This window comes from Crotalus tigris, unplaced genomic scaffold, assembly GCF_016545835.1.
Source record: "Crotalus tigris isolate CLP2741 ecotype Arizona unplaced genomic scaffold, ASM1654583v1 scf7180000017771.5222438, whole genome shotgun sequence".
Lineage (NCBI taxonomy): Eukaryota > Metazoa > Chordata > Lepidosauria > Squamata > Viperidae > Crotalus > Crotalus tigris.
The window spans coordinates 2,738,036-2,758,459 of record NW_024096622.1 but is presented as its reverse complement, the minus strand read 5'-3'; the positions used below and the strand labels follow the sequence as shown (position 1 = coordinate 2,758,459).

At 37.6% G+C, this 20,424-nt stretch overlaps 1 protein-coding gene across 1 annotated transcript; it reads left to right on the top strand.

Moving 5' to 3' along the window:
• Window positions 1-3,691: 3,691 nt before the first annotated feature.
• On the top strand, window positions 3,692-20,011 carry LOC120307175 (calpain-8-like). Its single transcript, XM_039341572.1, has 11 exons — window positions 3,692-3,721; window positions 4,627-4,832; window positions 7,255-7,291; window positions 9,168-9,230; window positions 11,374-11,431; window positions 12,379-12,529; window positions 13,456-13,510; window positions 14,228-14,306; window positions 17,480-17,599; window positions 19,784-19,839; window positions 19,955-20,011. The coding sequence occupies exons 1-11, from the start codon at window positions 3,692-3,694 to the stop codon at window positions 20,009-20,011; spliced, it is 912 nt and encodes a 303-aa protein (XP_039197506.1).
• Window positions 20,012-20,424: the final 413 nt, after the last annotated feature.

Genomic DNA, 20,424 nt, shown 5'->3' with positions numbered 1-20,424 from the left:
TATCCTCTTGGGCGTTCCGATTGGTGCTCTGTTGTTTCCGTTGATGGACTGTCATCACAGGGCAAGCAAGAAAAGAGGAGTCATCAGCATGGAAGCCATAATTAAAAAGCAGTTAAATCAATTAGGACCTATGACAAGATCTAGGAGCCGTGTGCAAATGACGGCTCACCTATAAAGGCACTCTCCCATAGACCAGCATTGACCCTGACGATGTCAGAAGTATCTGATGAAAGCTTGGTGATCGGTGATGGTATTAAACTTTTATAGTTTATTATATTCCTGGTGTTCACGTTTTATTGGTAATTGACTATGGATTCACCCAGGAATCACGTTTTTATTTTCACTATTCTTATCAATATATATGTATATTGATAGGTTTTATATATACATATAGGTCTTTGGTTATTCGGGCTTTCTCCCGCGTAAAATTGAAAGTGTCTTGCCGACGTTTCGATGAAGTCCCATTCGTCATCTTCAGGCTGGTGTTTTCAGCTTCCTGCTTCGAGGAGCAATGTGTGGTCTTAGCTGTTTCTTCCTTTTAACTGCCAGTGGAGGTATGAACTGATTGGGTGGGAGGTGTGTTCTGACTGGTTAGGGGTTTGGCTGTGTTCTGATTGGATGGGGGGTTGGCTGTGCTCTGATTGGATTCTTAGTCTATTCTGATTCTTAGTCTACAATAAATCCAATGGCTCCCTAGGACACACCATCTACCAGAAGAAAACACACACAAACCGCTATCTGCACGCTCTCTCACACCACCACCCAGCATAGATGAACTCCGTAGCCAAGACACTCATCTCCAGAACAAAACGCTTAGCTGACGAACAACACCTAAAAACCAAATTACACACTCTCACCAATGTACTAACATCCAATGGATTCCAAAGAAATAAGATTACAAACCTAATCCAAAAAGAAACCCCCACTAAAATCCAAGACAGAGAACAAGAAAACGTCAAAGCCCTCCTCCCATACATAAAAGGCACCACAGACAGAATCAGCAAGATCCTCCATAAACACAACATCAAAACAGCATTCTGCACAAACAGAAAAATATCCACCATCCTAAGAAACCCCAAAGATAAAATTGAGTTAGAAAATCAAGGAGTATATGAAATCCCATGCACCGCTTTATTTATTTATTTATTTATGAGATTTATATACCGCTTTAAATGCAAGCACTCTCTAAGCGGTGTACACCAGTAAGCAATGTATACATATATTTACATTGCCCCCAACAATCTGGGTCCTCATTTTACCTACCCCGGAAGGATGGAAGGCTGAGTCAACCTTGAGCCGGTGAGATTTGAACCGCTGACCTGCTTGTCCCAACACATACATTGGACAAACCAACAGAAGAGTAAGTGCACGCATTGAAGAACATAAGAACTCAGTCAAAAAAGAGGAACCAACATCTTCTCTGGTCCAACACCTTAAAGCCACAGGACATGCAATTGACTTTAAAAATACCAGAACTATCGCCAAAACTGAATATTTTAATAACAGAATAATCAGAGAAGCCATTGAGATAGAAAAACGGCCACAGAGCATGAACAAACGAGATGATACCTCCTACCTACCAGCCATTTGGAAACCTGCCCTTATTGACAAATGACTCCCTAACACAAAGAATGACACCAGACCCACACTCACTAAAACCACACAGGATGTCACCACCACACATCCACGCAAAAAGCAAACCCAAAGCCACACCGATGATGAGGCACGACTACAAACCAGAAGCCAGACCATAGTTGCATCATTAGCCACTTTAAATCCCTCCAATCCATACATGAAGCAAACTGACACCCACCATGAAGATGAGGCATGACCACGAACGTGAAGCCAAAAAATAGCAAGGCAGCCCACCATCTTAACCCCCCCTGCAACTCAGACTAACCTGAGCACAACAAAGCCCTCACCCAAACAGAACACTCCCCCATCCAATCAGAGCACAGCCAACCCCCCATCCAATCAGAGCACAGCCAACCCCCCATCCAATCAGAGCACAGCCAAACCCCTAACCAATCAGAACACACCTCCACCCAATCAGAACACAGCCAAGCTCCCACCCAATCAGTTCATACCTCCACTGGCAGTTAAAAGGAAGAAACAGCTAAGACCACACATTGCTCCTTGAAGCACAAAGCTGAAAACACCAGCCTGAAGATGACGAATGGGACTTCGTCAAAACGTCGCCAAGACACTTCCAATTTTTCGCGGGAGAAAGCCCGAATAACCAAAGACCTACATACAAACACCTGCGAAAACCTCAGAAAACAAATATATATGGTCTTTGGTTATTCGGGTTTTCTCCCGCGTCAAATTGGAAGTGTCTTGGTGACGTAATAATCTTTAGTGGATAAATAACTGGCTGAGGTTAATAACCATAGCTGTTCTCAGCTACTTATTGCTCCCTTAGGAAATATCTCTCACTAGTTCAACTGGCTTTTGCTTATTGCAATAAATATATAGCACAGCATGTGGCAGAGGTGGAAGAAAGGAACATTAACTGTATAAATATAATGGTAAGGGCAGGCCAAGCTGGAAATCACAATTAAGTTCACACCTAAAAGCTATTCTTGCAGTTCTAGTAAGAGTGAGCATTGGTAGTTCAGCACCGTTTCCCAAATTCAGCTTCTCAGATACTGTCCCCCAGATTGTATTGATTTTGCTGTCCCCCAGATGTATTGATTTTGAGTTCTGATAGTCCGTGGTTATGCTTTGGGAGATTATAGAAATTGAAATTCAACACATTTGGAGAACAGCAGATTAGAAAATGCTGTATTATATAGGGTGGCTTGTTGTATTTTATTGTCTGGCTACTTGTGATAAAGACAATACTGCTATCTTTCAACTGATCATTTTTATGTCTTTTAGGTGCCCAAAGAGGTAACACTATTTTGGAAATTTGAATCATGAAAAATGGCTACATCTTGCCAGGTCTATTTTAATCATCTTCTTAAATGTTGATGCTTCTAGACCAGACATGTCAAACTTGTGACATCATGTGACATAGTGCAACATATTGGGACGGTTTTGCCATTGCCGGCAATGGGGTGGCCGTGGCTTCTGCGTGATGTGTCCGGCCTGCAAGCTGGCAGTTTTACACTCCTGTTCTAGACTGACAATTGACTGGGTGATATATGAAGACCATTCATATTTCTTGGGAAAATATGAAATATGGTTTGTAAGGTTGTTCAGATGCATATCCAACAGTGCAGAAAGTACAACATAAAGTTATGCAGGAAACCATTTCCCTAACCTTTCTCTCTTAAGCATATTTATTTTTGACTAAGCAGAGGAGAAGGGAAAAGGTCCGATATGCTCTAGAAGCAAAAGTCAAAACTTTTGATTATGTACTAGCTCTGTATACTGAAGCATGCCACGAGATCATAGTAGCTATATTCTGTATTATGATTATGGCAAAAAAGTGTAATGCATGAACTAGTATTGAATGTTATGTCTAATTTAAATGCCTAATGCAGTACTATCTGCAGGGATGGGAGAAGGGGTACCATAATCACATAAGTACCATAATCACATAAGTACCTCATGTAATTGACCTTCCTGATCTAATTTATCAAATGGGGTAATTATGTGGCCCCGGTTAGTAGATAATAGAAAATACTTTGTTGATTGGATGAGATTTAAGTCAAGGGAAAATGTGTCAAAAAAATCAGCCTTGAAAATGGCTGTTTTGACATTTTCACAAGAGAAAGTATTTCTGCAGTCTGTAAAAATCATCTCACATTTTCTATAAACTTGCAATTTGTTCCGATTCATCATTCTGTAAGAAGAAAATGATTGGATGATGGTAAAGAAAAATGATGTAGAAACAAACATTGCAGAATATTATGAGACAAACTATATGCTATTACAGCTGGCCAAAACAACACAGCCAAATACCAAAATATTTTATTTCAGTATTGTTATTACCAATAATGATAATAAACAATCACTTTGTTTTCTAAAATGAGCCCAGAATGGTATGCAAGACAATAGATGTACAGAACTAGGATGTAACTATTAAAGCCTGAGAGAAAAACACATTTACCAACCAATAGCACTGTCAACTGAAAGAACAATAGCACTCAAAATCCCAAGTAGACAGATATGTAGATAAGTTTTTATTTGTAGCCTAAATCTTGAAAATATGGAAGTCATCTTAGAGCTACCAGAACCAGGATATAAAAATCTAGGTAACTTCTAGATGACTGCAAACAGACACAAAAAAAGCATATCAATATTCCAGTGTTCATATAGATTACAATAGCCCGGGTTTAGTACTCCTACCACCCAGACTTTCTCTAGGGAGATTTCTATAATATGATGTTGGCTATATTTGATTAAAATAAGACTTAAGTTACATATTGAATTCAGTTTTCCAACCAAGAAAAAAAGGCAACATCAACCTGCAGTCATATTCATCTTTAGTCAATCATGCTTGAATTCCAGTAAGATAAAATATGTAAGATGAAACAAAGGTCTGTCCAGTGTGCCAGTATATGTAAGTAGGACAAGTTATATAAGGAAGTTCCAGCATGACCATTTATCTACCTGCTTGAAAGGAATATTTGTCATGCTCTCTATTTTGATTCTTGTGATTCTTATTGTTCTCTTTAGTTAGAAAATCAAGCCGATGCTCATCTAAGCAGAGAGTTCTTCTCAACAAATAAACCTGTAGCTCATTTAGCCGTCAAATTGCGTGAAGCATCAAGTCGCTTCCACCTACCACAGGGTGAATATCTTATTGTGCTCTACACTTATGATCCTTTCAAAGATGGACAGTTCTGCCTTAGGATCTTCTCTGTGAAACAGTTTAAAGCTCTGTATGTATCTTCTACCACCACGCGCCAAAAAATGTCATGCCATTTTGCATGGAAATTGTTTAATATATGTGCATTTGGAAGGCAGTGCTTCATCTGTGGTCTCCAGATATAACTGAATTCTAATTCCTATAAAGTCCAGCCAGTATGGCCATCAGTCTGAATAGCGGGATTTGTCGTGTGAGTTATCTAGAAGACCATGGGGTTCCAATTCTTTCACTTGAGAGTGAAGGCTATTTAATCAAGTTCTTCCATCACAGAGATTACAGTTATAAATAAAAAGTTAGTGGGGTGAACCTGAGAGCTGGGCAATGATCATTCTCAATCTATTAATACATACAAATCTAAAAGAAATTTACCATACAAGGAATTTTATGTTGCTAAAGCATCCCTTTCTATCAGTCTTCATTACTTTTTTCCCATCTCTTCTACAAAGAACTGAGAGATGCATCCTCACAGCTAGAACAGTTTGGGGTAGAAAGATGATAAAAGAAGCACACTGAACTAGGTAACGGGAGTGAGCACAAAAATGCTGAGAACCAGAAGAGGAGAGAGCAAAGTCACTCTGATCCGTAGGAAAGGAGATGTAAAATAAATTGGAAAGGAAAAGTGAGAGTGGAAAGCTCGAAAGAGCACCCTGCCCCCTCTTGAATTAAGATAACAGTTTTAGTTTCCAACTTATTTAAAAATTAAGAAAAATATTACAATTTCCTTGAACTGAACCTGTTCAGACTCTTCCTTCTGACTATAGTCAAAGACACAATTACTTGAGAAAAGTTATTTTTTTGGACTAGAGTGAAAAGTTAAGTCTATATTTAGATGGAAATTATAGGTAGCAAGAAAGGCAAACTGGCAGTTGAGCACACTAGTATTAAGTAGGAATGATAAAATTTGACAATGGCTATTTTATTTTTTTCAAGGTATTTATATCCATAGTTTTCAGGATGACTCAAAAATAAAATGAACAAAATACAACAGCAAAAATATAATTAAAACAATTATAGCTTTGAAGAAAAATCTAATGGAGGCAGTAAACCAAATACACTGTACTAAACATACACATTGCTAACAATTCACTTTTCAAGATTGCAAACAAAATTAGAGTTATTTTACTAAAACAACCCTGTAGGAAATGCCAGGTAATTCTTGCTTAGAAAGTTTAACCTCCATTATGTTGTGATCATTGAGAAAATCCTTTTCTTGAGAGCCTCATGAAGGGCATCAGAAAAGAAACTTAACTTCAGGCAAATATATACAGAGAAGGCAACATTGCAAGAATCTTTGGCAGTCTTCCTTACCCTGCTGCCTCCTTTCAGGAAGGGATGGAGTGTTTTCAGATCCTATTTTTTCTCATTCAGCTTTGAAGTCAGGCAACATAGATGGCATAGGTGGCACAACAGATCTAGAATATGTTCAGGGCTTTCTGGTGCATTTTAGATGGTGACATCAGCTTTTTTACTTGCTTGTTTGTTGAACTAGATTTATATGCAATTATATGACTCTCATATTGTATCATTTAAGAACTAGAAACACCAACAATTTCAAATATTTTGGCCAGTGTTTCTCAGCCTTAGCAACATGAAGATATGTGGGCTTGCTAAATTTCTGAGGTTGAGAAACACTGATTTAGACAAATCGATCTAAACATTCACCTTCCAGAAAGGAAACAAATACATCCTTGTTCAAAGGCCCATTGAACAAAAAGGTCTTAAATGCTTTCTGAAAGGCTAACCAAGTTAGATCTTGTCTGATATCAGGAGAATAATGTTCCAGAAAAGGAGGTAATGACGGGGAAAAAACCTTCTGTGGGGTGCTTGTACATGACATTCCCTGAGGGTCAGGAAAGAACGGGCCCACTCTTAGAGATCGTAACTGATGGGCAGGGATCTCTAGGAGAAGGTGGTCCCATGGATGCCGAAGTCCTGAAATGAAGGGCTTTAAAAGTACCAACAGCCCTTTGATTTGAACCAGGCAACAAACTGGCAACTAGTGCAGTTCTCAGTCAGAACAGAGGTTCACAGGGCCAAATCAAATGATGGACATAATTGCATGAACTACTACATTCTGGATTACCTAAGTAGTCCCATGAAGTGCAAGCTGTAATAATTCAGTAACCAATGCCAACCCAGGAAAAGCCCATAAATGGCACAAAGTCCCTCTTTGCTGAGGCTGTCATCTGCTCCTCAAGCAAGAGCTGTGAAGCCAGGAGTACCCCCAAATTACAAACTAACTCTGCTTGGGGAATCCCATCCAGAGCCAAAGACTGAATATTGTAATAGCCATTCTCACACAACATTCTACTATTCTTTTAAATTGGCTTTGAAATTCATGGATTATATTTCAAGTTTGTAGCTTGTTTTTATTTAATTTTATTTCTTTTTGAAACTATAAGTCACCATAATTGCAACATTTTTCTTAATTACAGAGAAATTGGGCACACTGTCACTGCTAATCCATACGGGGTAAATAAATTAAGCAGAATCAAATTAACATGTTTACTTTGAAATCCATATAAAAGAAATAACTTTATCAAGCCAAATCTAAGAACTCTTTATTAGAAAAGGAAACTGGTAGATTAAAAGGCTGGCATAGAAACATGTCAGCCCTAGTTTAGTTTTTAATGGACTATGAGAGATCTATCCAGACTTGCATTTCTCGAAGATAAAGAAATTGTGTTAAATTGCAACAAGTGCTATTTTCAAAACTTTCTGGTGGGTCCTGCATCTGGGTGGATGGGATGAACAAATATAGGCAGGAGTCTCCTTAACTTTTTCGGTGTCCATAAGTGTTGAAAGGCAGGTGGGTAGAGACTGCAGCATCTGAATCTAGGGCTCTGTTCTGGGCCCAGTACTCTTCAACATCTTCATCAATGATTTGAATGAGGGGATAGATGGGGAAATCATCAAATTTGCAGATGACACCAAGCTGGCAGGAATAGCCAACATTCCAGAAGAGAGGCTTAGGATACAGGAGGATCTGGACAGACGTGAACACTGGGTGCTATCTAACAAAATGAAATTCAATGGTGAAAAAAGTAAGGTTCTACATTTAGGCAAGAAAAACCAAATGCACAGGTATAGTATAGGGGGTACCTTACTCAATACTAGTAACTGTGAGAGGGACCTCAGAGTCCTAGTGGACAATCACTTAAATATGAGCCAGCAATGTGCTGCAGCTGCCAAAAAGGCCAACACAGTGCTGGGCTGCATTAACAGAGGGATAGAATCAAGATCACATGAAGTATTAATACCACTTTACAATGCCTTGGTAAGGCCACACTGCATTCAGTTTTGGTCACCACGATGTAAAAAAAGTGTTGAGACTCTAGAAAGAGTACAGAGAAGAGCAACAAAGATGATTAGGGGACTGGAAGCTAAAGCATATAAGGAAAGGCTGCTGGAATTGGGTGTGTCTAGTTTAATGAAGAGAAGGACGAGGGGGGACATGATAGCAGTATTCCAATATCTCAGGGGCTGCCACAAAGAAGAGGGAGCCAAGCTATTTTCCAAAGCGCCTGAAGGCAGGACAAGAATCAACGGATGGAAACTAATCAAGGAGAGAAGCAACCTAGAACTAAGGAGAAACTTCCTGACAGTGAGAACAATTAACCAGTGGAACAACCTGCCTCCAGAAGCGGTGAATGCTCCAACACTGGAAGTTTTAAAAAAGAGACTGGACAGCCATTTGTCTGAAATGGAATAGGGTTTCCTGCCTGAGCAGGGGTTTGGACTAGATGACCTCCAAGATCCTTTCCAACTTGATGATGATGATGATGATGATGATTATAAATATAGGAACTAGTGGCTATGCATGTAAATGGCTGACATGGAAGGGGGGTGGGTCAGGCCTGGGTGAGGATGCTTCAGAGCCAGGAAGAGGGGATGGTGCCAAGCTCACCACTTCGGGAAGCCATTGATAAAAATAGTATGCTTGCATGGCTGCTGCCATCTATACTTATATAGGTCGGTTTTCACAAAAATTAAACTGATACCACAAATTTTGGGATACCCTGTTTTATGGGATTTCATAGCAAATACTTTTTGGAATTATAATTCACTTTTCCTCCTTATTGAAATACCCTAAAAGATAGAAAGTAGAAGAGATATCAGCTAGGCAGCCTAGAAATTAACAAAGCTAGATATAAGCTAACATGTACTATATAAAATTCATTATTAATATCAAAATGGGCTGTTTTAGCTAGTGCTGTTATGGCATATATTCTCTGAGAATGTTTCCTGCAAACTATATACTTGCTTAGTCAAAATGCCTCAGGGTTCTTCACTAGAACCGTCACCTTCGTTAGTAAAAATATTCTGTTTACAATATCTTCTTTTTTAGCCTCAAGTTATAGGCAAGGATAGAGATGAATTCAAAAGTGTGTTCCAAAAGCTTTCTAGGGAGGTAAGAGACAAAGATATAAATATATATTAAGATTAGATAAATAGTATATTTTTGAACTTTGAATTAATAGATCTTTATCACTAATTCATATAAATCAGTTTTTATATTGGTATCATAAAATCATCCTTCATTTGCTTTACTTAATAGAGTGACAAAGTGCTTTGGATATGAAAGCAAAAGTAACTTTGGGGGGATTCATGTAGCAACTCTCTGACACTTCTTAAAGCAACTGTATACTTTTCTGGATGCCCATCGCGGTTACAGAACAATCCAGGGACAATGTGTGTCCAAGGAGATGCAGGCAACCTCTGCACACCTTCACATCCAAAGGGTTATGTGGCCATAAGATTTATTTATTGAATGATAAGACTTATCAACTGCCTCACTCCTAGAAAATCTAAATACCATGCAACACAAATAATCACAATAAAATACAAAAGAAACCACAAAACAGTGTCCATTAATGATGCAATTCCTATTTCAGCTCCTCATCTCCAAAGGCTATTCTTTCCTTGGGGCCATTTTTTCTTTGGAGGAAAAGTTGTTCCAAACAATCACTGAGAATGGCCCCCTCTTGTCAGTACCCTGCTGTTTGGAAGAGAGTGTTAGCAGGCCTCCTCTATTAATCTGATTTGGTGGTCAGAATTTATTTGGGGGAATAAGACAGCCACTGAGCATTGATAGCATTGACAACCAGCAGCCTGAACTGCACTTGGAAATAAATGACAGCTAATACACTTTCTATGTGGATACTACCCCAGAGCACTATAACTTCAAGTCTCTAATCTCATTAGTACAGCGGCCAATTGCCCTCAGCATTGCCCCTTTTAGTCATCCACTAGGGCAGCAGCCCCCAACTTTTTGGGCATCAGGGACCAGTTTGTGGAGAAAGGTTTTTCTGTGGACCGGAGGGGGTGTGGATTTGTATGCTGCCTGCATCCCATGGATGGGGGCTTGTTTGTGCAGACTGGTTGCTGGCATATCTCAGACTAGTGCCAGTCCACAGACTGGGGGTTGGGGACCCCATACTAGGGTCTTCCCCACATTTATTCATCTAGTGGTAGTCCTTTATCAACCAGCCTGAACAGAATTCTGCCAAATTGTTACACGACCTATTAGCCTAACTGCTATAATTTTTAGTGAGAGAATTAACTTCAGGGGAAAGCAAATGGACCAGAGAAATTATGGTTAAGGAGGATTGATTAACCTTTTCTCTGATTATGATTTCGTAAATCCAATTTCTTCTGCAAATATTCTTTCTGTCATTAATCAATATTTGCACTGCTTCTGTTTTTCTTTCAAACTTCCAAGTAGGAAAAAAGGTAAGGGTGAGGGAGAAATTTGGAAAAAATATTCTGAAAGATATCACATCTTATTTGGCATATTGATGGATGCATGTATGTTTGCATGCATGTTCTGTGAAACATTATGGAAAGGAAAGAGCTTCGTTTGGGATTCAGTTCAGGAAGCTGCTGGACTGAATCCTGAACGGTATATTTATCTGTTGGACTGGACTGGAAAAAAAAGCCTATTATGATGACTAGTTTTTAATTTACATATTCATTCAGCAAATAGTCTGTGAGTCAGACAAAGCAATGTAGCATTGTAATACCAATCTTCAGTAAGCCAAGGCTGTTAAAGCAGCCTTACCTTGCAAATATTGTATGTATATATACATATCCTTGGCAAATATGAATATAGAGCTGTTCCCATAAGTAACATGAGTGTGACATCTTCATGGCAAAAGGTCTGCATACATTCATCCAATCTACAGAAATAAAGCATCCATTTCCCTGCAGCTAGGATCCGTCAATTAAATGAGCTTCGCACATATATTGGTAGATCCTCCTAGTCAGAAAAGCTGGAGATTTCAGAAACCAAGGCGGTTTCTGAAATCTCCAGCTTTTCTGACTAGGAGGATCTTCCAATATATGTGCGAAGCTCATTTAATTGATGGATCCTAGCTACAAGGAAATGGATTTGGGAGTATTAAATGAAACTTGATTCTGGCTGACTACAGAATCTTCCTGTAGTGCTGTTTCAGATTGAAATTTAGCCAAAGGGAAGGGTTTGATGGCCATAGCTGTGTTGCTTTTTATTGTATCTATATCTCTTTAATCTCTACTTTTCCTCTTTTATGCAGGAGTGTGAATTGACTGCAGATGAACTTCAGACTATCTTGAATAAAGTCATAACAAAAAGTAGGTTGCAACTGATTTTCAGGAAATAGTGCAGAATTTCCAGGAATGTCACAGGATCACTCCCTGATCCCTCAAGCACCCGTTTTGATTTTAAAGACTCTAAAATGACTCTGATCTTTTAAAACATTACATAGTATTTTAAAAGAACCTTCTGAACAGATTATAGTATAACATCCTACTAGTCACTCCAGGCTAATATAAAATTAACTTGTTTCTTGGCTATAGAGTTTCTCTTGTTATATGTAATATTTCTCTTTTATTTGTAAGCCACCCAGAACCAAGAAGGCAGATAGCCTTGACATTGTACATATTAGTCGTCATATAATACAAATTCCCAGTTACTAATTTCCTTCAAAAATAATGCTCCTCAAAACATCTGTTCTTCTAATTCACCTTTCCTGGACTTCTTGGTTTCTGGGATTCCAGTGAGTTATTTCTGAGAGTACTAGGGTAACAGAACTTTTTTCCAGATTCACCACACAGCTTCTGTTTCTCTTTAAAGAACCAAACCACTTTTCTATAATTGTGACAAAAAGCCATATCTCAGCCATTGGGGTGTATATTCCTAATCTGGTCCCTAGTCTGAGCTTGTTTGGCAAAACAGAAAGGTAGCCATTTTACCTGCACACACAAACACACACACACTCACAATCAATCAAGGTAAATTTTTTCTAGGTCACCTTTTCAAATTCCTTTTGTTTTTTGTTAAAGTTACTGAAAATAATGTTAAAAACTTTTTGTAATGAAATCGGAAATTGCTAGGTAACTGTCTTGACACCAGTACTCATGTAATCTTTTTTCTGAAAGGTATTTTTCTTCAAAATGAGCTAATAAAGATAAAGGCTTTTTTGCTTCAACTGGAGAGATTGACATGCCTGAAAATCTTGTGTTACCATGGGATGCAGAAAAATATTTGAATAACACTTTTTGTCTCTTTTATTGTATAGGAACAGACATTAAAAGTGATAGATTCAACATAAACACCTGCAGGGAGATGATCGGTCTCTTAGATGTATCTTTTAAATGTCACCCTTCTCCACTGGATTTCCCTTGTGAACTTTTGCCTAGATATGCCAAGATTTACACATCTCATTTCTGGTGCATTTGTCTTCATTTGCAATTGGCATAAAATGTAGAGTAGAATACTGATTTAAACAGCCTGGTAGAAAGGATAGTACAACTTTACTATCAGCTGCATGATTGTTTTCTTGCTCTGCCTGAATTCTGCAACAATCTCTTGTGCACTAACTTCAGTTACCTGTGTTGTTGTGCATAATCTAAATGTTCATGGCATATATATTCTTTTTTGCGTACTTAATAAAAATATACAGAGAGGTCTGAAAAATCATAAGCAGTTCTAGTGGTTCACTTGTTATTTTGGACATCAGTATAGTAACAGAATGTAACCATATGGAGATTCTTGGTTATCCAGGTCATGGTTATCCCAAAGGTGCTTTTTCAAGGGGCAACTGGACTTTCTTGTTTTCTCTTTGAAAATGTTTTGCTTCTCATCCAAGAAGCTTCTTCAGCTCCGACTGGATGGTGAGGAATGGAAGGATTTCTATTCCTCGCAGACAGCTGGTCATTTGCATTCTTTTAGAGAGTCGTTGAGGCTACTTGGAAGTTTATCTGTGTCCTCAGGTTCACTTGAGTAATTGTAATCATTACTCCTAAACCAGTTTTCCAATCTGATAATTTCCAAATGGATTTGAGCACCTAGAAAGTAGATTTTAACCTTTGTCTTTTACCAAAAGATTTTCAGGAAGTGGTAGGTTCTTACTATCCCCCAAATACAATCCATGTGGTTCTACAACACTATAATCATTTTTCAAACTGAATCCAGCTCTGATCAACCCATTTTTATTTTAAAAGATAGCAATAGGAAATGTGTTGTTTTACCATGTGGTGAAACTACAGATTTATGTGACTGCATGAACTATGCATTTTTATCGGGATTAGAATTTCTTGCTTAAGAAAGAATGTAAAAAAACATTAAGAGAAATGTGTTTGAAATTTTGAAATAGTACCCTGGGATTTATAGAATTCAAGATCCTTTGGATGAAGATTCAGAAATATCTGGTGAAAAGCAAATTAATCCTTCCTAAATATGATGTTATCTTTGATAATTATTTAAACTGAAAAAAAAACCTGAGCAGTAAAGTAGTAATGTGAGATAAGCATGTAGTTCTGAGATATGCATTTTATTCACACTATGAATAAAATCTTATTAGTTTTGTTTCCAAATCCAGTAGAGTTGTCTTGCATCTGACACTCAATTCAGCACGAGAGGGTAGGAAATTATCTATGTTGCTAATTTTTGCAGATCAGCTGACAACTTGGTTAAATCCTATGAAACTTTGGCAGGACAACTAATGAAACATCATAAGTAATTTAGTGATTTAGTATACCAATGCAAAATATCCTATTAAGTTAAAAGGTCAGAATAGTTTTTAAATATCTATTTGGAGAAGAAATCTGGGGAAACAAGAGTTGTCTATTGTTCCTCAGTTCCACATCACAATCTTTGGCAGAAAAAGGGGTTATTTCTCAAAGGCTTATTTCTTACAAGTCATCATCTGACTTGTAAGCAACTTGAGTTATGGGAATCACTTCCCAGGACAAACAGCTTGTCATGAGGTAATTGAATCCTCTTTCCACCATTCAGTCTTAATGGAAACAACTATCTTTCCTGCCTTTTTGGACCAGTCATTAATATTTTAGTTGACCTGAGATATCTACAATTAGACTGAAAGAACTAACAGTAGATTCTCTCCCTCTCTCTCTCTTTTGGTCTAGGAAATCTATAAAAAAGTAGCTACAAATTATACTGGAACCATAGATGCACATGAAATGAGAAATGCTCTCAAGGAAGCAAGTCAGTTCCCCCCCCCTCACTTTTCTCTCCAGGAAATATTTTCTCATTGATTCATCTAGAAAAGATGGCTGTGGATCTGCAGCAGAATGCAATTGATTTGGAAATAATTCTGGGATGTATATTTATTGTAATGACTTTAGATCATAATAACCTAGTACATCTTCATCATTATCTCCGTATCCTATGATTTGACTGATAGATAAAAATGCCAGATCCAGTCTAGATATCTGGCTGACTATGCAACCAACCATAGTAATACTAAAAAGAAATGCACCATATAAAGAAGCTAAGCTAAATTAAAACCAATACTACAATTTAGAACATACACATTTTGAGGTTAAAAAAGGGCAAATTGACTGCTAATAAATGGCATCATGTCCATGAAAAAGTAATTCATTCATTCTGTATATGATCCTTTAAATTTGCCTATCATCAGTGTTTTTTCCTAATGTAATCATAGATAGGACAGCAGAGGTTCATACTTACTTGCACCAAGAATATTTTCCCTAGAGTTTCCTATAAAGCTGACCTTTTTCTACTGTTCTCCAACTGCTCTCCTCTTTGGCAGATGTGCTGTTTTGTTATTTAAGCAGCTTGGAAGATACAACCCACACTTACACAGAACTATATATATGGATCTCTGGATCAGGCCTTTCATATACAAAGGAATTCCGTGTAGTTATCAAAATGTACGGCCAGTCATTTCCCACATGCATTTTATTGCTTGCCTCCCTCTGCAGAAGCCCATGTGTCTCCTTATGAATTCAGAACATGCCATTGTCATCCATCAGTCTCATTCTGAAGCTCATCATAAGATAATTTAATAATTAGGAGCTTTTTAAAGAGATATGATACTTTATTAAACTTTTTATTGCACTTGGTTTTCATATGTACCATTATATCATGATTGAAAACAACTACCTTGGTTTCAGTGAAATAAACTTCTAGTATGATATGCAACAAATGCTGAAAGCAATAACCATGCATTGGTTCTGCTTACTTTTCTTGTGCACTTTCTTCTGTATAGTGGCAATAAACCTCCACCTCATATTTAAATTCAGCTCAGCAAATCAGTGCATATTGGGATGCAGGGCCAGCCTGAGTGGCCCTGTTCCACTTATCCTTGAATTAATGCCTGGAACAGAATGACAGAATGGAAATATATTTTAACTTTATATATCATAACCATTGGATCAATTAGAAGTATATATTTCTGCCAACTAAGAAGAATAATTCATGCATTGGATTCCAGCTAGGCCCTAACAGCTAATGGTATTTTATCTTCAAAGTGCCTCAGAACTCTTTGTATAGGGGAAAAAGTATCCATTCAGGGTTAAAAAAAAAATACTCCAGAGGGAAAACGCTAATTTTCAGTATGTACATATACCCATCTAGACCAACAAATGATAGCTGCAACTGGCACTTAAATTAAGCTTCAAATGCTGGAAAAAGTATGTTTTGTATGAAACTTACTCCCTGCAACCAAAGGTCTCATTTCACTGGACTGAATATATCAAAGCTACTCTAATTACAGTAGGTACTTATCCTTCATAGAGAAGAAGAGGGAAAATCCTTCATACAGAAGAACAGGGTAGATCCTGTGAAGTAGCTTATGATGCATTCCTCTTCGAGACTTGATGAGGGAGTACAAGGTCCATGACTGGTTCAGAACTAAAGATGTGAGATAAAATTTATATTATAGAGCAATCTTCCTGAACCTTCCTCAATTATTCAGATGGGTTGGGATTAGAATTCCTAAAATGCTCAGCTTTATATAGGAAGTGCACTGGAAGCTAGAGGTATTGAGGCATAACAGCTGATTAATACTCTGAAAATCTTCACTAGCATTGTTTTTCTCGGACTCTGAATCCCCAAATTTGTGGAAATGGCATGGACTGGATTCAAGAAACTGGGCAATTGCACCAGGGATTAAACATCATCTATTCAAAGTTTGTTTCAATATTTGAAATAAATTAATTGAGTGATATTTGTCAATCAAGAAAATCAAATAATAAATTAAGAATGAGCATCCTAAGAATACTGAAAGTTGAGTCATGGCAACTGGGCTTATTTTCTTGTTGGTTTGAGATGTTTCATTCTCAACTAAGAAGCTTCATCAGCCAGAGCAAGTCTGCCATGCACTTTGGGGAAGACCCCTAAGGTTGGTGTGGGAGGAGTTGGTACATTACAATGATTCTCTGCCTAACTGACTTGCTCTAACTGATGAAGCTGCTTGGATGAGCAGAAAAATGTCTCAAACCAACAAGAAAACAAGTCCAGTTGCCATGACTCAACATTCAGACAATTTTATCTGGATGACTGAGAATCTTCATCAGTATATCTATCCCAAGAATATTTTCATTCTCTTAGGCATTGTATAAGAATGCTATTAGTTTATGCTAATCAAAAATCAGAGGAGTCTGACACCACCCCATGCATTTAATGAAGTGACCTGCAGCTGATGAAAATACATTTAATAAAATATATTTGTTCTTTTAGGTTTTCCTATTCATGCCTCTTTCCTGGTGCATTTAGTGAACAAAAATCAATGGAAGAAAAAAAACCTGGGGATAAAAATAAAACTTAAGTAAACATTCTGTTCACAAGCCTCCAAATCTTACCAAATCCCAGTAAGCAACTGATCTATTTTTAAAATCAACATATTTTCCTCAACTTGGTATCCTCTAGAGTCTAGATCAGGGGTGTTAAACTGCCGGCCCGCGGGCCGGTTTCATCATACCGAAGCCACACCCACCCCATTGCCAGCAATGCAAAAAGAGTTGTGATGCGTCGTGACATGTCACGTGACGTGGCGAGTTTGACACATGTGCTCTAGATGGATTATACCTCAGTACTTGTAAAAATCAATCAACATAGTCAGTGGCTGGCTGGCTGAAAGTCCTAATAATTGCAGTCCCAAATTACCAGAACAGCTTCCTATTGGGGATAATTTTGCCGAGAATATACATACCTATCAGGAGGAATAACCAATAATCCAATAATGCCTGTTTAAATTCTGGCTGCAGAATTATGGGAGTTGAGGTTCACACATCTTAAAGTAGTTGACTTTGAAAAACATTGTTCTAAACTATACTGAACTGACCGAATTAAATTATGGAGGATCAGCACAATCACATGCTCATGTTTTAATTATGGGCTTTCCTTCTCCACAGGTTTCACTCTCAGCAACAAAATCCAGCAAAGTATAATTATTCGTTATGCCTGCAGCAAGCTGGCCATTGACTTTGATGGCTTTGTGGCCTGTATGATTCGTCTAGAATGCTTGTTCAGTAAGTATTCTTAAAAGAAGAAAGAAAAAAACGGCTACTGTTTTACATCTCCCAGCAAGAATTTTTACCAAAAGGTGAAAGATTTTTCACCTGAGTACAAAAATACCTGTCCATGATTAAAAACTATTGTAAAATGTCTTTATCTGAAATATTAGATAAACAGGACAAGACTCCAAATACTATATATTCTATCTGGCAAAGTAGATACAGACACACATTGAAAACACATTATTTTTTTTACAAAGTTGAAATCAAACTAATAGCATTTGCCTAAGATACTGATTGCAATATTTTATTCCAAGGTCACTGTTATTTTTTAAAAGTTCGAAGGTCCAACAGATTTGCAATTGAAGAGCAATTTGTTATAATATATGGAAAAGCTTTTGGATATTTAGAAAGGGGAAATCATGACAGAGAATTTATATAACACATGCACAGAATGTCATGTATACACTATGGCGTCCAAGTTAAAAGTTTTCCACTTGAACAAATCAGTGAGTCAATTCGATGAAAGCCCAAGGCCTGCCTGATCTCCACATTTGAAATTAGGAGCAATGTCTTCCTCAGGGTCTTTTAGTTTTGGTTATTGGATAAAATCACATTTTGTTCTCTTGATTAGTCTGCCTGACCCAATTTACTTTAGAATAGAATAGAATAGAATAGAATAGAATAGAATAGAATAGAATAGAGTAGAGTAGAGTAGAGTAGAGTAGAGTAGAGTAGAGTAGAGTAGAGTAGAGTAGAGTAGAGTAGAATAGAATAGAATAGAATAGAATAGAATAGAATAGAATAGAATAGAATAGAATAGAGTTGGAAGGGAGCTTGGAGGTCTTCTAGTACAGCCCCCTGCTCAGGCAGGAGAACCTATACCATCTCAGACAAGTGACTGTTTAACCTCTTTTTAAAAATACCCAGCGATGGAGCACCCACGATTTCTGAGGGCAAGCTATTCCACTGGTTAATTGTCCTCACCGTCAGGAAGTTTCTCCTCAATTTCAGGTTGCTTCTTTCTTTGATCAGTTTCCAACCATTGTTTCTTGTCCTGCCCTCTGGTGCTTTGGTGAATAATGTGACCCCTCTCTTCTTTGTGGCAGCCCCTCAAATACTGGAATACTGCTATCATGTCTCCCCCATTTCTTCTTTTCTTTAGACTAGCCAAACCCAAGTCCTGCAGCCGTTCTTCGTACATTTTAGTCTCCAGGCCTTTGAACATCTTAGTTGCTCTTCTCTGAATTTTTTCCCAAATTCTCAACATCTTTTTTGTGATATGGTGACCAAAATTGGCTGCAGTATTCCAGATGTGGTCTTACTAGGGTTTTTTAAAGCAGTACTAATACATTGTATGATCTTGATTCTATGCTTCTGTTTATACAACCCAGGACTGTATTAGCTTTTTTTGGCTGCTGCTGCACACAACTGCAAGGTCCCTCTCACAGTTACTGTTTTTAAGCCAGGGCTTGCCCAATCTGTACTTGTACCTTTGATTTTTCCTACCTAAATGTAAAACTTTGCTTTTCTCCACACTGAAACTCATTTTGTTAGATAGGGCCCATTGTTCTAGTTTGTCAAGATCTTTTTGGGTCCTGAGTTTATCTTCTGGGGTGTTGGCTACTCCTGCCAGTTTGGTGTCATCTGCAAATTTGATGAGTTCCCCTTAAATTCTCTCATCTAAGTCATTGATGAAGATATTGAAGAGTACTGGGCCTAAGATGGAACCTTGTGGTACTCCACTGCTTACTTCTTTCCATGTGGATGTAGTGCCGTGGAGGACTACTCGATGAGTACAGTTTGCCAGCCAGCTACAGATCCATTTGGTGGTGATGTTGTCTATTCCACCTTTTTCTAGCTTACCAAGGAGTATTTTATCAAATGCCTTTAATGGTACAACTTCTTAGTTAACCCTGAACTGAAAGGAAGATCTTTAGAGGTTTTAGGTAATACTGGTCTTTGACAAAAAAAAAAGTTAAATGAAGTTCACATTGCCTTCTAAAACTTACATAAGAAGAAAAGAGTTTCGTGCACATTGTAGAGTAAACCTTCCAGCTTGTTCTTCCCCATCCAAACATCTGTGACTATCGTATAAAATGTTATCTATTCTAGAAATAATTGAACCTCAGATTCTGAGGTTTTTAATTTTTGGTTTATCATGCATTTTACTTATCGTGCATTAAATCTAACATCTGCTATTGTTTCAGATACTAGATAAGGATAAGGATGGAAGAATTCAGCTTTCTTTGACAGAGGTAAGTTTGCTTTAGTAAACTGTTTGTACTGTATGGCTAAAACATTACAGAGTGATAATAACATATTACTATCAAATCACTATAACTGCTAAGTTATTCCAATTATGCTTACCAGAAATATGGGAAAACTGCTAAAACAATTCAGAATATAGAAAACTCTTCTATCGGCTGATTATAACTCACATGTTATAATCAGCTGATAGATATACACTTATGTATTTTGGGGGCAGCACCAAAAATTAAACCTAATTTTTAGAGGGTGTGTTTCTTCCTTTATAGTCAATTCTGGCTCAAGTATTCCATCCAAGGAAACCAAAGACATCAAATTTGAAATTTTGACCACTATTTCTCTCTCGCATACCCATATCTGAAACCTTTATTTAAATTAATAGTCAGCAGTAAGAACAAGAAAAATTAACAGCTGACACAAAATTACATTAATCTCCCCCAAATTAAAAAACCTTCACATGTATCTAGATATCCTAATGAAAGTCAATATTCTTTTACTTTATGTACATCTAAATGAAAGTATTAATTGGCTATTTCTACTTGCTCTACTCATATTAAAAAAGTTTAGCAAAGAAG